General features: G+C 48.2%; 6 protein-coding genes across 6 annotated transcripts; 2 read left to right on the top strand and 4 right to left on the bottom strand.

Annotated features, from left to right (window-relative positions):
* The first annotated feature begins 138 nt into the window (after positions 1 to 138).
* On the top strand, positions 139 to 6,193 carry HD556DRAFT_1363565 (P-loop containing nucleoside triphosphate hydrolase protein). The gene is made up of 24 exons (XM_041302696.1): positions 139 to 267; positions 318 to 656; positions 715 to 957; positions 1,009 to 1,196; positions 1,246 to 1,340; positions 1,403 to 1,694; positions 1,749 to 1,844; positions 1,890 to 1,977; positions 2,023 to 2,116; positions 2,168 to 2,264; positions 2,315 to 2,478; positions 2,528 to 2,809; positions 2,862 to 2,936; positions 2,990 to 3,127; positions 3,181 to 3,263; positions 3,321 to 3,340; positions 3,388 to 3,853; positions 3,903 to 4,547; positions 4,598 to 4,634; positions 4,682 to 5,040; positions 5,098 to 5,177; positions 5,232 to 5,286; positions 5,334 to 5,633; positions 5,685 to 6,193. The coding sequence occupies exons 1-24, from the start codon at positions 253 to 255 to the stop codon at positions 5,907 to 5,909; spliced, it is 4,476 nt and encodes a 1,491-aa protein (XP_041161450.1). The 5' UTR covers positions 139 to 252; the 3' UTR covers positions 5,910 to 6,193.
* On the top strand, positions 6,187 to 8,320 carry HD556DRAFT_1363560 (uncharacterized protein). The gene is made up of 10 exons (XM_041302695.1): positions 6,187 to 6,418; positions 6,476 to 6,502; positions 6,559 to 6,606; positions 6,662 to 6,758; positions 6,818 to 6,885; positions 6,935 to 7,068; positions 7,119 to 7,315; positions 7,365 to 7,472; positions 7,528 to 7,690; positions 7,742 to 8,320. Exons 1-10 carry the CDS (start codon positions 6,383 to 6,385, stop codon positions 8,082 to 8,084), a joined length of 1,221 nt encoding a protein of 406 aa, XP_041161449.1. The 5' UTR covers positions 6,187 to 6,382; the 3' UTR covers positions 8,085 to 8,320.
* A 1,241-nt stretch (positions 8,321 to 9,561) lies between these two features.
* On the bottom strand, positions 9,562 to 11,399 carry HD556DRAFT_368827 (aspartic peptidase domain-containing protein). The gene is made up of 6 exons (XM_041310397.1): positions 10,869 to 11,399; positions 10,691 to 10,819; positions 10,309 to 10,639; positions 10,122 to 10,255; positions 9,953 to 10,071; positions 9,562 to 9,903 (listed from the first exon to the last, which is right to left on the bottom strand). The coding sequence occupies exons 1-6, from the start codon at positions 11,146 to 11,148 to the stop codon at positions 9,667 to 9,669; spliced, it is 1,230 nt and encodes a 409-aa protein (XP_041161448.1). The 5' UTR covers positions 11,149 to 11,399; the 3' UTR covers positions 9,562 to 9,666.
* Positions 11,400 to 12,363: 964 nt separating this feature from the next.
* On the bottom strand, positions 12,364 to 13,841 carry HD556DRAFT_1235328 (aspartic peptidase domain-containing protein; the record flags this gene model as incomplete). The annotated part of the gene is made up of 6 exons (XM_041297737.1): positions 12,364 to 12,600; positions 12,650 to 12,768; positions 12,819 to 12,952; positions 13,009 to 13,333; positions 13,385 to 13,513; positions 13,562 to 13,841. The coding sequence occupies 6 exons, from the start codon at positions 13,839 to 13,841 to the stop codon at positions 12,364 to 12,366; spliced, it is 1,224 nt and encodes a 407-aa protein (XP_041161447.1).
* Positions 13,842 to 16,110: 2,269 nt separating this feature from the next.
* Positions 16,111 to 16,563, bottom strand: HD556DRAFT_1235368 (uncharacterized protein; the record flags this gene model as incomplete). Its single annotated transcript, XM_041297744.1, has 1 exon — positions 16,111 to 16,563. One exon carries the CDS (start codon positions 16,561 to 16,563, stop codon positions 16,111 to 16,113), a length of 453 nt encoding a protein of 150 aa, XP_041161446.1.
* A 2,256-nt stretch (positions 16,564 to 18,819) lies between these two features.
* Positions 18,820 to 20,303, bottom strand: HD556DRAFT_1307375 (aspartic peptidase domain-containing protein; the record flags this gene model as incomplete). Its single annotated transcript, XM_041300027.1, has 6 exons — positions 18,820 to 19,056; positions 19,108 to 19,226; positions 19,278 to 19,411; positions 19,467 to 19,791; positions 19,843 to 19,971; positions 20,021 to 20,303. 6 exons carry the CDS (start codon positions 20,301 to 20,303, stop codon positions 18,820 to 18,822), a joined length of 1,227 nt encoding a protein of 408 aa, XP_041161445.1.
* Between the last annotated feature and the right edge of the window lie 622 nt (positions 20,304 to 20,925).

Here is a 20,925-nt window from a genome sequence, read left to right as displayed (position 1 = left end):
CAGAGACAGCTGGCAGTACAAAGTTTATGTAAACTAGGCTATGTTCGCGTCCTCGGTCACGTGGCTAAGAAATCAGTTTTTCAATAACAAATTATAATATTCTAAATTGCATCTAGGAGTCTGTTTCAGCTTCCGTGAGAAATAACGTAATTGTTCATCTTCTAAAGCTTGAATTCCTTACACGATCGGCGGCAACTTCTTCTGAATCCGCGACTTTTAAGGCGTTTCACCTTGGCTTCGTGGTTAAGAATTATGCACTCTGCTCAGGTAGGTATTTATCATCCTCCCTCCACTGTACAGTGCTGATCCCTCTACAGGAACCCTGGTTCAGCGAGCAACTTCATAACGTTCCGTTTGGAACTTGGTGTCCCGCTGTTATCACTATCCTAGCAATCGTTATCGACTTCCTAGCGCGCAGGCAGCTTCCAAAAATCATTCAAGTTACTTGGAGTGCGCTGAGCGCACCTTTTCGCAACTTTATCACTTTAGACGATGTCGAGGGTCCCTTCGACGATGACTTTCCTCAACAGATTTGGATAATTCGAGCGCTTGTTTCTGTCGCACTCCTTTCCTCCTTTAGCTGGCTTGCATATTTTGGGTATACCATCGTCTTGCACGAACCCTGGACCAACGCCTTAGTGGCATCAATTGCATGGGTAGGATTGTTCAATATTTTATTACACGTCAAATTCACCTTGTGATTTGTCGTGCCAGTTTTATGCAACCCTAAGACTCCTGTTGAGAGCACCGTCTACCCCTCCGTATATGCTTATTCTACTTGCAGTTTCGCAAATAGCTGCTGCCTGCATTTACTACTTTTCATTGCCCGATTATGCTGCCGGTCCCATGATCGCTATTCTAATTTGGACAATATCTTCAGCAACCTTCGTCTACGTGGCTGGCCTTTTGCCACTGCAGGCTGTGCGACCCGCGCTCAACGTTGCCAGCTCAACCAACGTCTGTTCGTTCAACTATGTCCCCCACCCATATACTGACCCTGGGGATTAGATTCCGTCATCCAATCTTTCCTCTCCCGAAGATGACGCAAACCTTTGGTCATGGTGTACCGTATCATTTGTAGAACCCATATTGGACCTGGCGTGGAAGCGAACATTGAATGATGCCGATGTCTGGTCCTTGTCGCCGTTTTTCCGACACAAGAACTTGTTCAACAAATGCCTCCGTTACCGTTCACGGTAGGCAAACACTGTTTTCTATTTAGGTCAGTCTCTTATACGCAGCTAGCTATCCGACGCATTCTCTACTGCGCTTTTTGCTGGTATCTAACTCCCTCGATCTAATCTTGGACCTTGCATTGGAAATGTGGGGCGCCGTTGTCGGTGCGTGTATTATGCTCAGATATGGATTGATTTGGGTAGAGTAATGTCATATTTATCCGCAGGGTTCGTGCCGGCTTACGCACTCCGGATGATTCTATCATCGTTAGATAATCCTACTCCCGAGTCGGTAGCGAATGCCAAATACTGGGCTTTCCTTACATTTGTAGCACATTTGTCTTTTGCACAAGTCGATCTCTTCAAAAATTGGCATACTCGCAGATGTTACGAACGAACTCGCGGCCAACTCTTCTGTGCTTTGCACTATAAAGCGCTGCGCCGCAGGGATATCAGTGGAAAAACTTCTAGCGACGAAGAAGGAAGTGCTGACCTTGGAAAAATTGTGAATCTCATGCAGTGCGTTTTCCTCAGGGTTATAGTCTCCTGTGAATAACTCAATCCACCCTAAAGAGGCGATGCGTATGCTGTCGCTCAACGATTTTGGGATTTTGCCGCAATCTTCTCGTCTCCTCTACGGCTCGTGATAGCGCTAGTCTTCCTCTACAAGTACGTCACAGCTCCTCTGAGATATCAAGCTAAGTAATACCTTAGGATATTGGGATGGAGCGCGATGTCAGGCGTCGTTGTGATTCTTTTTGCCTATATTCTGAACTACCCATTGGCGACATACAACATCAAGGTTTGGAGTCTCGATTGTTTTATTTTCCTGGCTAATGTGACACAGATTACCCGAGCATCATGGAAGGCCAAAGACAAAAGGATGAATGTCGTAAACGAACTACTTCAGAATATCAGATTTTTGAAGTTTTATGGTTGGGGTGGGTGAGCAGAAGCTGACACATAATTCTACTTGACCAGCGTTTCAATAGAAAATCAGTGGTCTCGCACTGCTCATCAGGCACGAGAAGAGGAACTCGACTGGCGGGTTAAAGAGAATGTTGTCGACACTATCATCTCTTTCATATGGTAAGCTGTTTGTTGTCCAGACTTCGCGCGTACTCACGACAAATTTATAGGACGTGGATACCTTCAGCGACAGCCCTTGCGACATTCTCGTGGTACACTTTGGGCGAACAGGAGCAGCTGACGGTATCCAAGGCATTTACCGCAGTCGCTCTGTTCTCACAGCTACAGGAACCGATGACCGCTCTTCCTGGACAATTCTTTGCAATGCTTCACGGTTTGTCATGCGACACTACAACTGGATATGCAATTCTTATCTTTCATAGCTTACGTATCGATGCAGCGTATTGAGGGGCTCCTTGCGGAGCAAGAGGTTCCTGAATGGGCTTTATCTCTGTCGACAGTGGATACCGGCTCTGAAGCGGATTTCTCGGACATCGGCTTTAATAATGCGACCTTTGAATGGCACGGAGTTCACAAAGAATCGATGACTGAAACTCACTTCCAACTTGGACCTCTGAACATCAAGTTTCCGAAGGGCCAGCTGAGCCTTATCAGTGGTGCGACTGGTGCTGGGAAAAGTGCCATGCTTACAGCGTTGCTTGGCGGTCAGTGCATCCTTTGCGGTCAGAAGTCGGCCCTTAGATGTATTCATTCTAGAAATGCATTGTTTGTCCGGTGATGTATCCATAAACAAGAGGAGGCATCAAGTGGCTTACTGCGCCCAAACTCCTTGCAAGTGATGTCATCATAGTGCAACTTAGTCGCTCACTCAAATTGATATGCAGGGCTTGAACACGCAACCATAAGGGAGAACATCATTTTCGGCTCCAAGCTCGGCTTCGATGAGACGCGATACCACGCAGTCGTCGAGGCATGTGCCCTTGAACGTGATCTTGCTGTATTCGAAGCTGGCGACATGACTGGTAAGGGTTTTCTTATCCATCCATCATTGCTAAGACCTTACTTTGAATCCCAGAAATCGGCGAGAAAGGTATCACGCTATCTGGTGGACAGAGAGCTCGTATTGCCTTGGCACGCGCTATGTACTCGGAAGCTAACGTGAGTCTCCTGCCAGTCTATTGTTCCATTATCTTAACCGACCTCGTTACTGGATAGTGCATCCTTCTTGATGATCCGTAGGCATTTTCTGTCAAGGTCACTATTTTTTCTGAATGTTCTTCAGACTTGCCGCGGTCGATATGCATACTGCACAACACATTGTGCAGCACTGTTTGTATGGGGAACTGGCTCGCGATCGGACAATTATCCTGGTAACCCACCATATCAGTTTATGTTTACCGATTGCATCTTACGTGGTTGAGCTGTCTCGCGGCACCATTGCCCGTGCTGGCGATAAAGAGGAGTTCCAGGATATCGGAGAGTTTGATGCTCTTAACGAGGTTGACGATGAAGAAACAGAAGTCGCTACTTCGGGAATTCAAACCCCAGATGACAACATGACCAAAGACGTTCTTCCAATGCAGCGGCCGTCTCAAACTACCAGAAAATTAGTGGAAGCGGAAGTTCGAGCGGAAGGCCGGGTGCCTTTCAGAACGTATTGGGTTTACATCAAGGCAGCAGGTTTAATGTCCTGGGCATTGACTCTCGTCTTGATGCTCATGATCCGCATGATTAACATCGGGAATCAGGTACGGTTGCAGGTCTTGACCCCATACATGTTGCCAATTTTTTTTCAAGGTGTTCTTGGCCAAATGGGGTGAATCTTACGACGTCTCCGCTGCGGTTTTCCTTCCAAACGTCAAATATCCTTGGGATGACTTACCCCCTCCTGATGTCGATGTCAAACCATGGCTTTTGATTTACCTCTATATCTCTATCGCAGGGGCATTCTCAGTACTGGCTTACATCTCGTTGGGCTATTACGCAAGTCTCCAGGCCTCCCGCTCCCTGTTCCTCAGACTACTCCAAAGGCTTACAAGAGCACCGGCCCGGTTCTTTGATACCACACCCATCGGGAGGATTCTTAACCGTTTTACGACAGACATCAACACTATTGACGGAGCTCTGCAAACTTCCGCCCGCGCCGCATTATCCGGCGTTCTTAATTTCTTGGCTTCTTTCACTGTCATAATCGTGGTTATACCCGCGTTCGCGCCTTTAGCGTTGGTGATAGCATGGTTGTATATCCGCATTGCTCCTCGATTCGTACAAGCTCAACGAGACCTGCGTCGCCTTGAGAGCGTCGCCTTGTCGCCTGCATTCGCTGGTTTCGATGAGCTTCTACGTGGCTTGTCACACGTTCGTGCATTTGCAATGGAGTCAAGATACCAAGATAAATTCTATGAAAAAGTAGATAAATTTCAATCGTACGACCACGTATACGTAAGATGCACTCCTCACCCTGCAATGTCTCGCACTGACCCCTTCGCCAGTGGCTTGTCAACGGCTGGCTCCGCTGGAGATATGACTGTATGTGGCTTGTGTCTTTCATCATGTTTAACTCAAACGCCTTGCAGGTCTCGGCTCAGTTGTGGTGTATCTCACGACTCTCTTCGCTCTTTCGCAAGGAGTTTCCAATGGGTCTTCTGCAATCGTTATCGTCCAAGCTGGAATATTTGCTGAGGCATCTCGCCAACTAGTGCGAGTTCTTGCCCAGCTGGAGCTTGACTTTAATGCGGTCGAACGTGTGGTTGAGTATCTTGGTGTACCACAAGAGGCACCTGCTATTATCGAGAAGAGCAGACCTCCAGCATACTGGCCATCAAGCGATGGTCAGTTGGTTGTCGAGAACCTTGTTGTCAGGTACAGCCCTGACCTACCGGACGTGCTCAAAAATATATCATTTGTTGTTCAACCGTCTGAAAAAATTGGAGTGGTTTGTCGCATATCCTTGGAACATCTAGCATTCACAATTGATCATTATTATCGACAGGTCGGACGGACGGGCTCCGGGAAATCAAGCTTGGCTTTGTCATTGCTGCGTATGATAGAGGCTAGCTCTGGAAGAATAATGTATGTTATTGTCGGTGTCTTGATCCTTGTTCCAGCGTCTGAACACTTTTGTAGCATTGACGGAATAGATATTTCAACAATTGGTTTAGAAGATCTTCGGTCACGGATAGTGGGTCGATTATTTAGTCCCTTAGGAAATTGCTCATTTGTCCCCAGACCATTGTTAGTCAGGACGTTTCGTTGTTTTCTGGTACACTCAGAAGCAACTTGGACCCATTCGAGGAGCATACTGACCAGGAGTGCTGGGATGTGCTCGAGCGATGTCATTTAACAAGGCTGCTCAGTCGGGCAATTGAAAAAGGTGGCTTCACACTTGAGATGCCGATAAGCCAAGGTGGCTCGCTCAGCGCAGGAGAAAGGCAACTGGTTGCACTCTCTCGGGCAGTTCTACGAAAAACCAATATCATCATTATGGATGAAGCAACGTCTCAGATAGATTCGCGTTTGGATGACCAGGTTAGTTGACATGTTACTCCAGTCCTGTGTCTCACTAATATGTGCCTATAGATCCAAACGACAATTCGTGAAGAACTTTCCGGTGCGCTTATTATTACTATCGCGCATCGCCTCAAGACGATCATCGATTATGATCGCATTTTAGTGTTAGATGCTGGGGAGATCATTGAGTTTGATGAGCCAAAAGTACTTTTGGCAAAGGTTGGAGGGGCTTTCCGAGAGATGTGTAGAAAGAGTGCAGATTGGCCACAATTATTTGCTTCGATGGAACGTTAGGGCCGTACACTATCACTAGTATATTCATCGATTGCATATGAATTTCTTCCGGGTTACGGGACTCTTGTTTGGGAAGACAGCGTGGTTAACCTGAGCAAAAGATAGGATTTGAGTTGATTCGAAGTTAATCCAAACCACAGCTGGAACGCTCAGGAAAACCCGGTATTGATCTCATGTTTCTCCGAAACCGAGCATTCGTATAATAGGGAACCAGAATGTTCATCGTAATCCAAGAGAATGGTGCCAGGCTTACCTTGTGGTCGTTGTTCTCGTGAGGGTCGGCGTGAGAGAAGTTGAAACTAGAAACTCCGCCGGACTTTGTAATATTGCTGAACCACATTGGGCGGATTCCCCGGGTCGCTGGCGGCGGGCTGTGGCACGCTGTGGCGTCATTACAACACTGCTCCGAAACCTGTATTACATTTCCACCACCCATCCACTTGCTCAGCGCTCAAGCTCAGGCTTTTGCTACCATGTCTTCCAGAGAACCCATGTGGTATTGTCACGAAGTTTGTCCCCTGATAATAACTTGCACGTCAAGTTATACTAATATAACATTGCAATAGTGTCATGCTGAGATGAGACCACTCATGGTTAGCAGATCCTCAGCTGACTTCCGATGTTAACGTATGACGATGTGATCTATTAGCAACCGGATCCAATTTGTGCATCATGTCAGGGCACGTTCGTCGAGAAGGTGCGCACCCCGATCTTCGTACTTGATGATAACGATGTATCATAAACTTCTACAGATAGAGGATCCGAGCGATGATCCTCGGGCATATCAGCAACACGCTCCGAGAGGAGGCTTCGATGACGAAATTCCTCCGAATTTAGGTGGCTTGCTAGGTGCGCGTTCATGCATGCATACATGCAGTAAGACCTTACATGGAAGGAAACACCCACAGCTGCATTGACGGGAAATCCTCGACCTCGCTCACCTACCTTTGCTCGTAGCCCAGAGGTAGTACCACCGGTCTGTCATCTTCTATACACGCTGCAAGAAAAGCTCACAACACGATCAGGCTGGTATTCGTCTTGAGTTTCATAGTACTGGACCTAGTCAGGGTGCCACAAGGACCGTGTTTCTTGGTCCCAACGCCCTTAATCGTCCGCGCTCTCCGGAGCAGCGCGATGGTGAAATTCCCAACATGTCCGAGTACGCCCATTGTGATCGTCTCGAAATCTTATATGCACATTTTGGTCTAGGTTCCTGCGTCGTGATAATCAAAATGGTCAACGACCCGGAGACATTACTGGCCCAATGATGGCACAATATTTATTGGCTTTACTGGGGCAGGGACCCACCGGTAGTAGAGGCGCAGACCCTTTTGCTGAAATGTTCTCCCTTGGTCCTGAAGGAGGACCGGGTGGACGCTGGGGCGACTATGTTTTCAATCAAGAGGGTGTGTATCTCTTTGAAACGTTTTACAAAGCCTTACGATAATTGAGTAGCATTGGACCAAGTAATAACGCAGATAATGGAAAACTCCGCATCACGGCCTATTCCAGCAACAGACGACATCATTAACAATCTCCCACGAGAAGTTCTTTTGGAACGATGTTTGTCATTGTCCATCGTATCTTCCACCCGCTGCTCACTTTCATGTATTGCTAGCTCCACTACTGGATAAAGATTGCGCCGTATGTAAAGAACAGTTCCAACTAGGAACCGAAGACCCGGAAGAGCAAGTTATTGTAACTCTTCCATGCAAGCACCCATTTCACCAGCCTTGTATATTGCCATGGTTAAAATCTAGCGGAACGTGTCCTGTTTGCCGGTGGGTCATTTTTTCATGTCCATTTCCACATCATCTTACGCTGAGTAAAAGGTATGCTCTTATAGAACAAGCACAACGGCCACGCTCACCAGGTAGCCCCCCGGGACCAGGAAACGGACCCAGTAGCCGCCCAACAAGCCCACCATCAGCTCCACCACGTCCACGATCACCTGGGAACTCAGGTCGCAGTGGTGGAGGATTGTTCCATTCATTTTTTGGAAGCATGGGTGGCTCGAGAGCGGGTGGCAGTTCGGGTAGGAATTCAGGTTCAAGAGGAAACTCAGGTTCAAGAGGAAATTCAGGTTCAAGAGGAGCACGTCGCGCGGGCATGTCCAACGAGTCTCAGGGCAGTACGCCGCCTTTCCCCGGGCGCTGGGACGAAGAGACAGACTAATCGAGCGTTGACTTCGTTTCTTAGACCACCTGCGGAGCGACTTGCGGGCGGTCTGTTGTAGATATGCATATCTTTCTGATGCGTTCTGAGTCTTCTGACCTCACTTTCCTTCTTGCAAGTTGTAAAGATACATAATGTTATATGAACTTTCCGAGGTGCGGAGTCTTTGAATGTTCCCCTCGCGCCGCGGCCAGTAACGTCGGCAACCCAAATGATTTTGTGGGGAAACCCTTGACACTCCACTATGGACAGAAATAAGATACAAGCTCCCCAGCGTCACCATCAAAGAGCCAGTGGTAACCTTCCGCAAGGTTTTACCAATGGATTTCTGTAGAATCCTCATGCCTTGGCCGAATAGCTGGGATGCATCAGGATTCCTGTGCCTTGTCAGTGGGCTGTTCGGATTCTGAAAGTGCCGGGGAGTCTGTCACTTCAGGGCGCCTCATATGATATCATCCCACCCAATCCATCCCACCTGCCTGTCATCAAGATCTTCACCTCCATCTCTTCTGATCCCTGCGAGTCTCTCACGCTTTGTCACGGTCTACTACTTCCTATGTGTTTGCCTATTTCCTGTTTGTCTGCCAACACCATGTCGTTGTCTGCAGCTCCCAGTCTATGACTGCCATGTCCTCCCTCCAGGTGACTTGAACTGTAACGGCAAGTTGACAAAGATGACGATATCAGCATGACGGTTGACATAGATGGCGGGATGCGTGCCAATCGTGTCTGACTAGTAGATGGCACGGTGGTTGCAATGATGCAGACACCACCCGGAACTTTCCGATCACAGGCATGTCTCCAGACGTCCTGAACTTTGGCGCCGAGTTTGGACCCTGCGCAGACTTCATGCAGACTGTCCATTTCCTACATGTCCTCCTCTTAAGACTTCTTGCTCTTGCAACTCGTCCGAATCATTTATATTTTTTTCCGGCATCGATGATGCATCACGACTAACCAGACCACCTTTGACTCCGCAAAGATAGCCTTCTTTCAAACTCAAAAGTGCGTCCGTCTTTACCGGTGTGTTACTTCTCGACCCTGCCAGGTTCCACGGCGTCAAAAAGTATGTTTTCCACCCCTTTGTTTCAAGCTCTTACTAAAATACTTCACCCTCAAACTCGCCCCTTTCCTTCTTTTGTCATCTCGTCTCTTCCGGCAACACCTTGCATCCGCATATATGCACCTGTTTTGCGCCAGTTTGCTGGCGTGATTTCAGCATGCTGATTTTGTCTATCTCGCACTTGGTTTAATGCTGGCGCGGTGACAATGTAAAATCGCTCTTGACACAGCACTGCACACCTGTCCGTCACTGGCAGGAGAATATCGTGGGAGGGTGATAGTTCTAAGAGCTGTAAAGAGCATGGTAGCATGCTCTGGGATGTACATCAGGTGTATAGTAGTACCAGAAGTATATCCTAAACAGAGGGTGATTTCACTATTTCAGATGTGATACTATTGCTAATCATACGCAAACCGGACCGAGGAATAAGACCTCCATAGCCTACTCCATACAGCCATCAAATCCGTATGCTGCTTTGCGTCTGAAAATCGATCTTTTGTGTACTTTGGTGATTCTATTTTAGTTGGTGGCAGCATCAGTGTACGAGGTTTCAGCAAAACCAACGCGGGAGTTGGCGGTATCGAACACAGAGTAGAAGCGCTCGAGGAATGTGTAGCCGTTGACAAAGTCAAACCCTGCGCCACTGGGCGTGCCAATGTCACAAACGACGAGATACATGGCGTTGCTACTACCACCGATATAGGTGTTGAGAGAACGAGGCCAAAGTTGGGCGTTAGGCGTCAGAGCGTAGGTTTCCTGTGCAAATGGTAAACAAGGGGCACGAGGGCTGATAGAAATGGCGTACGCTGCCAATATGGAAGTTCAGGTTCTTCAGGGCTTTGTACTGGGAAGAGGAAATGAGGAGAAGACCAGTCGCCGCATCCAGAGTACCACCGGTTGCAGACTTGTACTTGGCGTAGGCATCTATGAACACTGATTAGACTATGACTACTCGCTGCATTCTAGATACACACCGCTGGCAATGTAAATATAGGTGGTTCCAGTATCGACGATACCAGCCGTGGAGGACAAGATCGTCGTGGAGCCGTAAGAGATGCTCTGGTTGATACCCCAATAGTTCGATGAAGGGTAGGTGGTAGTGATGGGACTGAAACAAAATTGTTATCAGCCTGAATTGATCTAGGAGCTGAGGCAGCTTACGTGTATGCGATGGAGCCAGCGTACTTGGTAGCATCAGTTCCACCGAATGTGAGCTCTCCATTGGTGACTGTCTTTGAAATGGTGGGCTCGAAAGAGATACCAACCACCTTTTGAGAAATAGTGCCTTGGCTATACAGATTGTCAGTGACAGTCGGGATCGTCGTTGTCGGTTTATTTGTAAGGGAACCCTCTGTCAATGCCACAGGCCCGATGCCAAGGATACCGTCAATACTAGTACCAGTTAAGCCCGTCGAAGTAGAAGCGACACCGATCGACTGTGCGGTGATGGTCAGCCCACTACCGAGAGTGATGGTGTCGGTGTACTCCGTTCCTGTAGATATTCGTAGGTATTTCCAACTTATGATATATCTGTATGACATACCAGAGAAGGAGCCAGAACCGTAGTGGACCGCTACACGCTCGCCGGTGTCGACGCTGGTCTGGGTCTTCACGTATTTGGTGTTGGCACCAACCCATGTGTTCGAGCTGCCAGTGTCGACAATCAAGTTGTCTGTAATAACACATTAGCAGCCGCATGTTTTTTTCACTGTTGAACTTACAGGTTGTGGCGGGGCTGCCGATGCCAACTGCTATGAGGTATGTTGCAACAGTATTGGTCACAGGAGTGCTACCAGTATGGCCGCCCTGCGTGCTGAAAGAGTTGTCCTTGAGGGCAGTCACGCGAGCTTTATCATGTTGCAAGAGGTTAATGGGACCATTGGAGACGTTTAGCCTCCTGGCAATGGGGAGGGTGATGGGGGAATTGTCGATTTCAACAGGCGATCCCGCGATTGACAAAGCCAGGAAGATGATTGTCAACAAGGATGCAGCGGGGAACATGACTGACTAGAAAGTCATATCATACTCAGTGGTTCATTATATATACACTGGCGAATGCGAATATTGGGCGCCTTGGCTACCTATGAAAGGTCCCCTCTCGGAAAGCGACGGCGAAATAGTGGCGGTCCGAGTTATCGCGAGTGCAAAAATTCGAGTTCCTGATAAAATAATGATGACAAGAAGTTTGTTTTTGATCCAAGAGGCAGGATACAATTCCCCGTGGTCCATTGGTTTATTGACTTACCTCACGTTCATTTCCGTAGAGACGCGCCCATTAATAATACACCTCAGCAGAACGTCAGTATCAGAGTCTAGCAAGCGTTGCTGAGGAGAGCGGTTGTCTCTGACTGTCCCGGGCCTGCTAGTGATCGGCAAGTTGTTGAACCGACGCCATTTGAGGCCATTTGCCAACTCGGCCCGAAGCCATGATGGTATCAACAAAGACGAAGCAGTGACGAAGCTCGCCACTTTCTGAAGCACATCGACTGTTTACACACGGTCTGATGGTTCATTTGTGCAAGTGGGGACAAATTGCTGGAGGTTGCATGACTACAGAGTCGACCGGCATGAAGGCACACTGCGAATGTTATCCCGTAGCGACGCACACCAGTCTCAGACTCGTATGGGGAATCCACAGGCCTATATGTGATGCATGGCCACCTACAGGTAAGTTATCGTCTAAGGGTCAAGAAGTCTCAATGAATGACGCGATCATGGTTCTAACATGTGTTGTACATACGCCATGTGCGAACACTTCATCGAAGAGTCTTGTCCTGGGAACTGGAAGTCCATTGGCAGATTGATCGTCAATATTCGTTTGACCCAGGTGGTAAACAAGAAGGTATAACCATCAAGAATTCAGTTTACACGTGCCGTTGATTATGTAAATAAGTAATCGAACTTCTGAGTCGGTTTTCAAAGTAAGTAGCATTCAATCTGTGAATAATGTTACTGTCCTCAATAACATTTTATTTCATATGTGAGTTATTGGCAAGGCATCGGAGTAAACTGAGTCTGAGATCTGATTGTGTACCGAGCTGCTGCCAGTGAAGTGAAAAGATCAAGATCACAAGTAAATATGATACTAGATACTATTGCTAATCATGCGCCGGAATAAGACCTCCATAGCCTACTTGAGAAAGCTCCGTACAGCCATCAAATACGTATGCTGCTTTGCGTCTGAAAATTGATCTTTTGTGTACTTTGGTGGTCATATTAGTTGGTGGTGGCATCAGTGTACGAGGTTTCAGCAAAACCAACGCGGGAGTTGGCGGTATCGAACACAGAGTAGAAGCGCTCGAGGAATGTGTAGCCGTTGACAAAGTCAAACCCTGCGCCACTGGGCGTACCAATGTCACTAACCATGAGATATATGGCGTTGCTACTACCACCAACGTAAGAGTTGAGAGAACGAGGCCAAATTTGGGCGTTAGGCGTCAGAGCGTAGGTTTTCTGTGCAAATGGTAAACAAGGGGCACGAGGGCTGATAGAAATGGCGTACGCTGCCAATATGGAAGTTCAGGTTCTTCAGGGCTTTGTACTGGGAAGAGGAAATGAGGAGAAGACCAGTCGCCGCATCCAGAGTACCACCGGTTGCAGACTTGTACTTGGCGTAGGCATCTACGAACGCTGATTAGACCATGAGTACTCACTGCATTCTAGATACATACCGCTGGCAATGTAAACAAAGGTGGTTCCAGTATCGACGATTCCAGCCGTGGAGGACAAGATCGTCGTGGAGCCGTAAGAGATGCTCTGGTTGATACCCCAATAGTTCGATGAAGGGTAGGTGGTAGTGATAGGACTGAAACAAAACAATTGCTACCAGCCTGGATTGATCTAGGAGCTGAGGCAGCTTACGTGTATTCGATGGAGCCGGTGTACTTGGTAGCATCAGTTCCACCGAAGGTGAGCTCTCCATTGGTGACTGTCTTTGAAATGGTGGGCTCGAAAGAGATACCAATCACCTTTTGAGAAATGGTGCCTTGGCTATACAGATTGTCAGTGACAGTCGGGATCGTCTTGGTCGGTTCATTTGTCAGAGTATCGCTTGTCAAGCCTACAGGCCCGATGCCAAGGATACCGTCAACACTGGTGAAGCCCGCCGAAGTAGAAGCAACACCGATCGACTGCGCGGTGATGGTCAGCCCACTACCGAGAGTGACGGTGTCGATGTACTCCGTTCCTGTAGATATTCGTAGGTATTTCCAACTTATGATATATCTGTATGACATACCAGAGAAGGAGCCAGAACCGTAGCCGACGGATACAGGCTCGCGGGTGTCGACGCTGGTCTTGGTCTTCACGTATTTGGTGTTGGCACCAACCCATGTGTTCGAGCTGCCAGTGTCGACAATCAAGTTGTCTGTAATAACACATTAGCAGCCGCGCGTTTTTTCAGTGCTGAACTTACAGGTTGTGGCGGGGCTGCCGATGCCAACTGCTATGAGGTATGTTAGAACAACGTCGGTCACAGGAGTGCTACCAGTATGGCCGCCCTGCGTGCTGAAAGAGTTGTCCTTGAGGGCAGTCACACGAGCTTTATCCTGTTGCAAGAGGTTAATGGGACCATTGGAGACGTTTAACCTCCTGGCAATGGGGAGGGTGACGGGGGAATTGTCGATTTCAACGGGCGATCCCGCGATTGACAAAGCCAGGAAGATGATTGTCAACAAGGATGCAGCGGGGAACATGAATGATGACTGACTCGAAAGTTATATCATACTCTGAGCGAGTGATCCATTATATATGCACTGGCGAACGCGAATATTGGGCACCTTAGCTACGTATGAAACGTCCCCTCTCAAAAAGCGATGACGAAGTAGTGGCGGTCCGAGTTATCACGAGTGCATAGATTCGACTTCGTGATCAAATAACAATAACAAGAAGGTTGTTTTTGATCCAAGGCGGCAGAAATTTACAATTCGCCTGTTTACCCATGGTCCATTGGTTCATGACTTACCTCACGTTCATTTCCGTAGAAACGCTCACCCATCAATAATACACCTCAGCAGAACGTCAGTATCAGGTTGGTGTAGCAAGCGTTGCTGAGGAGAGAGGTTGTCCCTGGTTGTCCCGGCCCTGCCAGTGATCGAATTGTTGAACTGAGGCCGTTTGAAGTCAATTATTTGCCAACTCGGCCCGAAATCATGGAATAGAATGATGGTATCGACAAAGATGAAGCAGTGACGAAGCTCGCCATTTTCTGGAGCACGACGGCTGTTTACACACGATCCGATGGTTCATTTATGCAAGCAAGAATTTTTTGCCGGAGATTGCATGACTACAGGGTCGATTCCTCGACCACGAGGGCACATTGCGAATATTATCCCGTAGCGACGCACACCAGTCTCAGACTCGTATGGGGAATCCACAGACCTATATGTAATGCATGGCCACCTACAGGTCAAAATGAATCACGCGATCATGGTTCCAACTTGTGTTGTACATACGTCATGTGCGAGCACTTGATTGAAAAGCCTTGTCCTGAGAACTGGAAGTACTGGTAGATCATATTCGGTTGACCTAGGTGGTGGACGAAGTAAGACGTGCTAATGATTAAGTAATTCAAGTTGATTAAGCCCGGAACTTCCCAGTCGCACAAGTAGCGTTCTGATAATAATGTTACTGTAGTATATGTGAGTTATCGGCAAGACATCGTAGTAAAGTGAGTCTGATTGTAAGTGCAAGCCAAGACATACCGATATCACCGAGCAATATGTATGTGACTACTGAAAATGCATCACCTGTAGATCGAGCCAAAACAAGTAATTGCACACTGCGATGTCGACGAACTATAGACCCAAACGCTAACGGTGACGCGAATGATTTATGAATCATACCCAATGACGTGGCCTTACAGTAGACCCAAGAGCAACGCTGGAGTGCAGGTTCGCACTTATAACACCGATAACACCGTCATATACCTGAGCTTTCGCCGATCAGAGAACAGTTCCGGTGAAAAGATGATTTTGCGATCAATGCATCATATATCATCATATATACGATATATGACCATGTAAATGGACGGTAACCAGTATAATTACCAGCAAAAATTAGTACCTACTCACTGGTTCAATGAACGCCACAGCAATAGTACATGCAGCTTGTCGACAGATTCTGGCATCCGTTCGAGAGAACTGAAAGATCGCACGACCTAGGCTGCTGCGTGGTCGTGACTCGCCAGATTGTCAAACGCAGTTAAACTTGCTTTGAAGTTGAAACGTCACCTCGAGATTGAATGTAAGCTTTCCATTGAACCCCTTCACAGGGGCAGACTTGCCCGTGTGGGCAAGCCAAGCACAAGTCTAACGACCAGACGGGGTAATAGCGTGTGGTGGGGGAATAAGTCGTGGCTGCAGCCTAGTAGGAGCAGGAGAATCGCTCAGCCAACCAATGTTTACCACATCATCATCCGCGTGCACAGATGTTACATATGATATGGATATGTGCGTCTGTGACTACAACGGTAACTACAGCACACATATCATTCTCACGGAAGAGCCAGGTCGATTATTAGAAGATCCGATCTTTCTGAATCTAGATTAGTCCACGCTGTGGGTGGTCTCATGATTTAGGTTGAATGATGGAACGACAACAGTTCACTCTAGTCAAATGCTTCCCCAGGACAACTTTGTCCATACGTTTGATCACGCGGAAGCAATTCGCGTGACTCTCCACCCGGACTAATACTCACGATGAAACATGTTTATCCCATGGAAGCAAGTCCGTCCACCACCTGAGCTCCACTAAGTCAGCGGGAACACTAGCTATATTTCATTCATAACAATAACAATGCAAAGCTCTAAGCTCCATAACGAGATACGATAGTGACTAGCTACTTCCAACTTCCCTCCCATACAACAACCATATGGACTCAACACTAGAGCACAGAAATAGGGAGTAACGTTGGTAGCAGCGATAGATGCGGGGTAAGGGGGACATACATATCCAGACGCTGCCCTATGCCGCATCCTTGGCAGGAACGATATACCCAGAAACCGACTTAATCATTGCTTGGGGATAGAATACGTACTTTTCATGTTCAGCATGAGCCCTGCTAGCAAGCAATGGTTTGCACCCCTTCTGATGCCGAGCCAAAGAATCGGTCCTCGACGACAGCTTCTTGCAATAGGGGCATCGATAGGACGTAGCGAAGTGGACCCCTTCGATGTGACGACTCAAATACATCATCGTCCCTGCGTCCGGGCAACCCTCGAATCGGCAGGGAGTGGCTTTCTTCGCTTCAATCCCATGCCAAAACCACAGGTGGTCTTCAATACGAATCTTGTCCACCTCTATGAACAGTCCACACGGCTGGTCGGTCCAATCACATGAGCGTACGCACGTCAACTGTGGCGAGTGATGGGCAGGGACGTTTCCAGATGCATCGGGGTAGGTATCGTCCAGTTCCATAACCTCAAATCTCCTCGTTCGAAGGGGATTTCCGTTGGGATCGTGGGTCCTGCGGCTACTGATTTCAACAGGCTTTGGGTCGTGAACAGGCATGGCCATGATCGTGGCATTAGTATCCGCTAGCGTGTACGAACCAAACTTGCCCGGTCTGTAGTCGTCGGCGACGTTCGGGCGTCTGCGCTTGCGCATTGCTGATGCAACGAACGAACTCGAACCATCCTCAATTTCAGAGGTCTGGCGGGTTTTACGCTTACGAGGCCTGGTAGATGCTGTCCCGTCGAGAGCAAGAGAAGTTGGCTCCACGCTTGAGCCCCCACTGGATTCCGTCTGCAATGGAACATATTGACCTTGGGGAAATGGGCCGATGGGGTAATACGCGTTGGACGGACCCGCAATGGTGGGAGGTTGCTGGTAAGGGCAGGAGGGAGCGGGATGATATCCATACTGGGTCAATGCGTCGCCTTGCGGTGGTGCTGGAACGATAACAGAGGGTTGCGAATAATAACACGCACCAGGGGGTCCATTGGCATCATATCCAGGATTATATTCAGGCTGGGACCATAGTACAGGGTCTTGCGGTGCGGCAGAGGGCTGCATATATGTGCTGGGAGGCCCGTTCATGAAGTATCCAGGGTTGTATTCATGTTGGGACCAAGGATGGCCTTGCGGGGGTGCTTGAGGGATGGCAGAGGTCTGCGGAGGGTAGAGCCCCTGATCGATGTGACCACCACCATAAACTTTGCCAGCGGTACCTGCTTAAGACAATAGCAAGGGAGCTTGAGCATAAGGGGAGATTTTATATATTATAGCCCAAAGTTGCGCAGTAGAGAAACGGCAGACACGGAAGTGTGTCACGGTAGAATCACAAAGATCTGAAAGTTTTGATGCGTAGGGTCAGTCCCATCTTTGTTGTAAACGTGCAAAGACGCTTACCTTGTGTGTCCACTGCGTCGCGAACTAGCGTAATCCTTACTTTGGATGCGGTAATTCGAAAGGGTGATACAATGGAACCATTCAAACTTTCAAAGCATCATATCGCAATACTTTTGAGATGGACACCATGGTTTCGACCTAGCGCTTCAATGAATATTCCACGAGCTAACTGGTGATGAGACAGACGAAACATAGGCCGTAATCGGTAATAGTTCCATGTGGTGCAAGATGAAGGAAGCATTCTCTCAGGCTGTGCTAGATGGTCCGTCAACAGTTGTACTGTAAGCAAAATCATGATACATTACATACTAGTATGGGTTTGAGATAGCCACGTCAACGATACACGCTTACGATAACGTTTCGGGGCTGCACGCATCACGCGTGGGCTGTGTTGATATTAGAATTCGCCGTAGCCCTCAGTTGTGCCAGACCGCATGAGAGCAGAGTTCAGAAGACGAGGGTAAGCGTTGTTTTGGTCTGTTGTGCAAAGGCTTTGAGGACTTTCCTTTTTCAAAAGCAACCCACTTTGCAAAACATAGCCGCTGAGGTTCCCTCAGACATGGGCAGTAGCTGTTAATTAATTGTGAATATCTAAGAGCTCGAGTCAACGAGGCGTGTAGTGCACTATACCCCTCGGCAAAATCTTACATTTCCTTTCAGCCTTGTTTTTATTACTCGTATAAATTATATAGCAAATTTTATATAAACTAATAAGAGTAAGAAAAATGTTATGTTATGACTCACAAATACCCAATAGCCGACAAAAAAAGTTTCGTCAGTTGACGGTGGCATCCGTGTATGCGGTCGTGGCAAAACCGACTTGAGAGTTCGTGGTATCGAATACAGTGTAGAAGCGCTCAAGGAGATAGAACCTAAGGATGTCGTACTACATTAGCACTGGTGGTTCTCCTAATTCTCACACCCCACCATGTACCACCGCGAATAAAGGCTTACATGTGCTTGAATATTTTAAATCCTCCCTACTCTGTAGAGCGGTTACAATTTGCAAACATGACATATATTATTCTCACGGAAGAGCTTGGACATTCAATATTCAGTGTTCGAAGGTCGATTATTAGAAGACCATCCCTTTCTCAATCTAAATGCTTAGAGACTTGGATCAGTCTACGCTATGGGTGGTCTCACGATCTAGCCTGAGGGGAAGTGGAGCTGCGGTGTCTTCGTGAAACAGTAACAACTGACATTCGAACGTTCAACGACGACTCTAGTTACAGTTATTTAAAATGCTTCCAGAATATAAAGGTTGTGAGAAATGCTACATTGTAACGTACAAATACCCAATACTCAACCAAAAAAATTGGATCAGTTGGTGGTGGCATCCGTGTATGCGGTTGTGGCAAAACCGACTTGGGAGTGCGTGGTATCGAACACGGCGTAGAAGCGCTCGAGGAAAGTGTAGCCGTTGATGAAGTCGAGACCCTCGCCACTGGGCGTGCCGAGGTCGCTGACAACGAGGTAGATGTAGCTGGTGGTACCACCGATGTAGGTGTTGAGCGAACGAGGCCAGATCTGGGCGTTCGGGGTGAGAGTGTAGGTGTTCTGTGCAAATGGTGAACAAATGGAATTAACACTTGAGACAGAATCACGTACGCTGCCAACAACGAAGTTCAGGTCCTTGAGGGCGCTGTACTGGGTGGTGGTAATGCGGAGAAGACCAGTCGTCCGGTCCAGAGTAGCACCCGTTGCAGACTGGTACTCGCTGTAGGCGTCTATCAAACACTGATTAGACCATGATTACTCGCTGCACTCGAGATACGTACTGCTGGCGAGGAGGATGAGGGTGGTGCCAGTGTCAACGATACCGGCCGTCTCGGCCAAGATGGTCGTCGTGCCGTAAGTGATGCTCTCGTTGATACCCCAGTAGTAGGATGCGGGTTCAGTGGTGGTGAGAGGACTGAAATAATAAATTACTGTCAGTTAGAATTCATCTCCGAGCTGCAGAGACTTACGTGTATGCGAGGGTGCCAGTGTACTTGGTAGCGTCGACTCCACCGAAGGTGAGCTCTCCGTTGGCGTCTGACTCTGTAGTGGTGGGCTCAAAAGAGATACCGACGACTATCTCAGAAATGATGCCTTGGCTGTACAGGTTGTCAGTGACAGTCGGGATCGTCGTGTCCGGCTCATCCGTCAGGGTGCCCTCAGTCAAGATTAGGGGTCCGATGCCGAGGATACCGTCGACACCGGTGAAGCCCGTCGAAGTAGCAGCAACACCGATCGACTGCGCGGTGATGGTGAGCCCACTACCGAGAGTGACGGTGTCGGTGTACTCAGTTCCTGTAGATAATCGTGGGTATTTTCAATTTATGATATTTTTGAATGTCATACCAGAGAAGGAGCCAGAACCGTAGTCGACCGCTACAGGCTCGTTGGTGTCGACGCTGGTGCTGGTCTTCACATACGCAGTGTCGGCACCAACCCACGTGTTGGAGCTACCGGTGTCGACAATCAAGTAGTCTGCAATAATACATTAGCAGCTGCATGTTTTTTTCAGTATTGAACTTACAGGTTGTGGCGGGGCTGCCAACGCCAACGTCTGCGATGTAGCTCACAGCATCGTTTGTCACAGTAATGCTACCAGTACGGCGGCTGAGGGTGCTATCTCCCTTGAAATTTTTGAGGGCGGCTGCGCGGGATTGGTCGTGCTGCACGAGGTTGATGGCACCACCAGAGGTGTTCAGCCTCCTGGCGATAGGGAGGGTGACGGGGGAGTTGCGAACTTCAACGGGCGATGCCGCGATGGACAAGGCCAGGAGGAGAGTCGTTAACAGAGATGCAGCTGGGAACATGATTGAACGGTACTGGAAGATAATCATCATACTACATTCCAAGGTCCATTATATACATGCAGGCGAATCTGAAAACACGTTGCTGAAAGGTGAGCACATGGTTAATCTCATCCTAAGGCTGAACCGTATGGAACGCGCCCCCTCACCGAAAATAGAAATAACTAAACAACCGACTCGTTACGCGCGCATCTTGGATAAAAACCGACATAGCGGGACAGGTAGCCTGTTTTGGCCGTGAGTAAGAGAAACTGTCCATGAGGATGCGCTATTCCACCAGTTTATTAATGGACCGATAGTTAGGCAATGCTTATATTACACGGTGAAGCTCACGCACCTTCGGTCCTTCGCAGTACATCAGGTGCATCACTTTCGAGACGCATTATGCAGATTACTGGAGAGGCTGAGCATTTCTGGGAAGAATGGTGTCCGGACTTGATGAAGTCACATTGAAAAATTTGTTACACTGATGTGAATACAAGAATATCCGCCGGCTCGACATAAAAATTGAGTCGTGGAGCCGCAACTGATTCCTGGGGCATCGATCTTGCGACCAACTGGGGCCATTTTTTCTGAGGAAGAAAGAAATTTGATGCAGGTGAAAAACAGTGAACAAGACAGTGAT

The sequence above is a fragment of the Suillus plorans genome (genome assembly GCF_016647745.1).
Source record: "Suillus plorans strain S12 chromosome Unknown HD556scaffold_21, whole genome shotgun sequence".
NCBI lineage: Eukaryota > Fungi > Basidiomycota > Agaricomycetes > Boletales > Suillaceae > Suillus > Suillus plorans.
The sequence above is the reverse complement of the archived record's forward strand: the minus strand, read 5'-3'. Positions and strand labels throughout refer to the sequence as shown.

What these genes read in the sequence shown, in the direction of transcription:
- HD556DRAFT_1363565 (XM_041302696.1), top strand. An exon ending in GCTAGCTCTGGAAGAATAAT is followed by an intron (nt 5,178 to 5,231) that starts GTATGTTATTGT and finishes ACACTTTTGTAG; the next exon opens with CATTGACGGAATAGATATTT. An exon ending in AAGATCTTCGGTCACGGATA is followed by an intron (nt 5,287 to 5,333) that starts GTGGGTCGATTA and finishes ATTTGTCCCCAG; the next exon opens with ACCATTGTTAGTCAGGACGT.
- HD556DRAFT_1363560 (XM_041302695.1), top strand. Translation starts at nt 6,383, where the DNA reads ATGTCTTCCAGAGAACCCATGTGGTATTGTCACGAA. An exon ending in GAATTTAGGTGGCTTGCTAG is followed by an intron (nt 6,759 to 6,817) that starts GTGCGCGTTCAT and finishes AAACACCCACAG; the next exon opens with CTGCATTGACGGGAAATCCT. An exon ending in GCCCAGAGGTAGTACCACCG is followed by an intron (nt 6,886 to 6,934) that starts GTCTGTCATCTT and finishes CAACACGATCAG; the next exon opens with GCTGGTATTCGTCTTGAGTT.
- HD556DRAFT_368827 (XM_041310397.1), bottom strand. Translation starts at nt 11,148, where the DNA reads ATGTTCCCCGCTGCATCCTTGTTGACAATCATCTTCCTGGCTTTGTCA. An exon ending in GCTGGCTCCATCGCATACAC is followed by an intron (nt 10,256 to 10,308) that starts GTAAGCTGCCTC and finishes ATTTTGTTTCAG; the next exon opens with TCCCATCACTACCACCTACC. An exon ending in TGAACTTCCATATTGGCAGC is followed by an intron (nt 9,904 to 9,952) that starts GTACGCCATTTC and finishes CCATTTGCACAG; the next exon opens with GAAACCTACGCTCTGACGCC.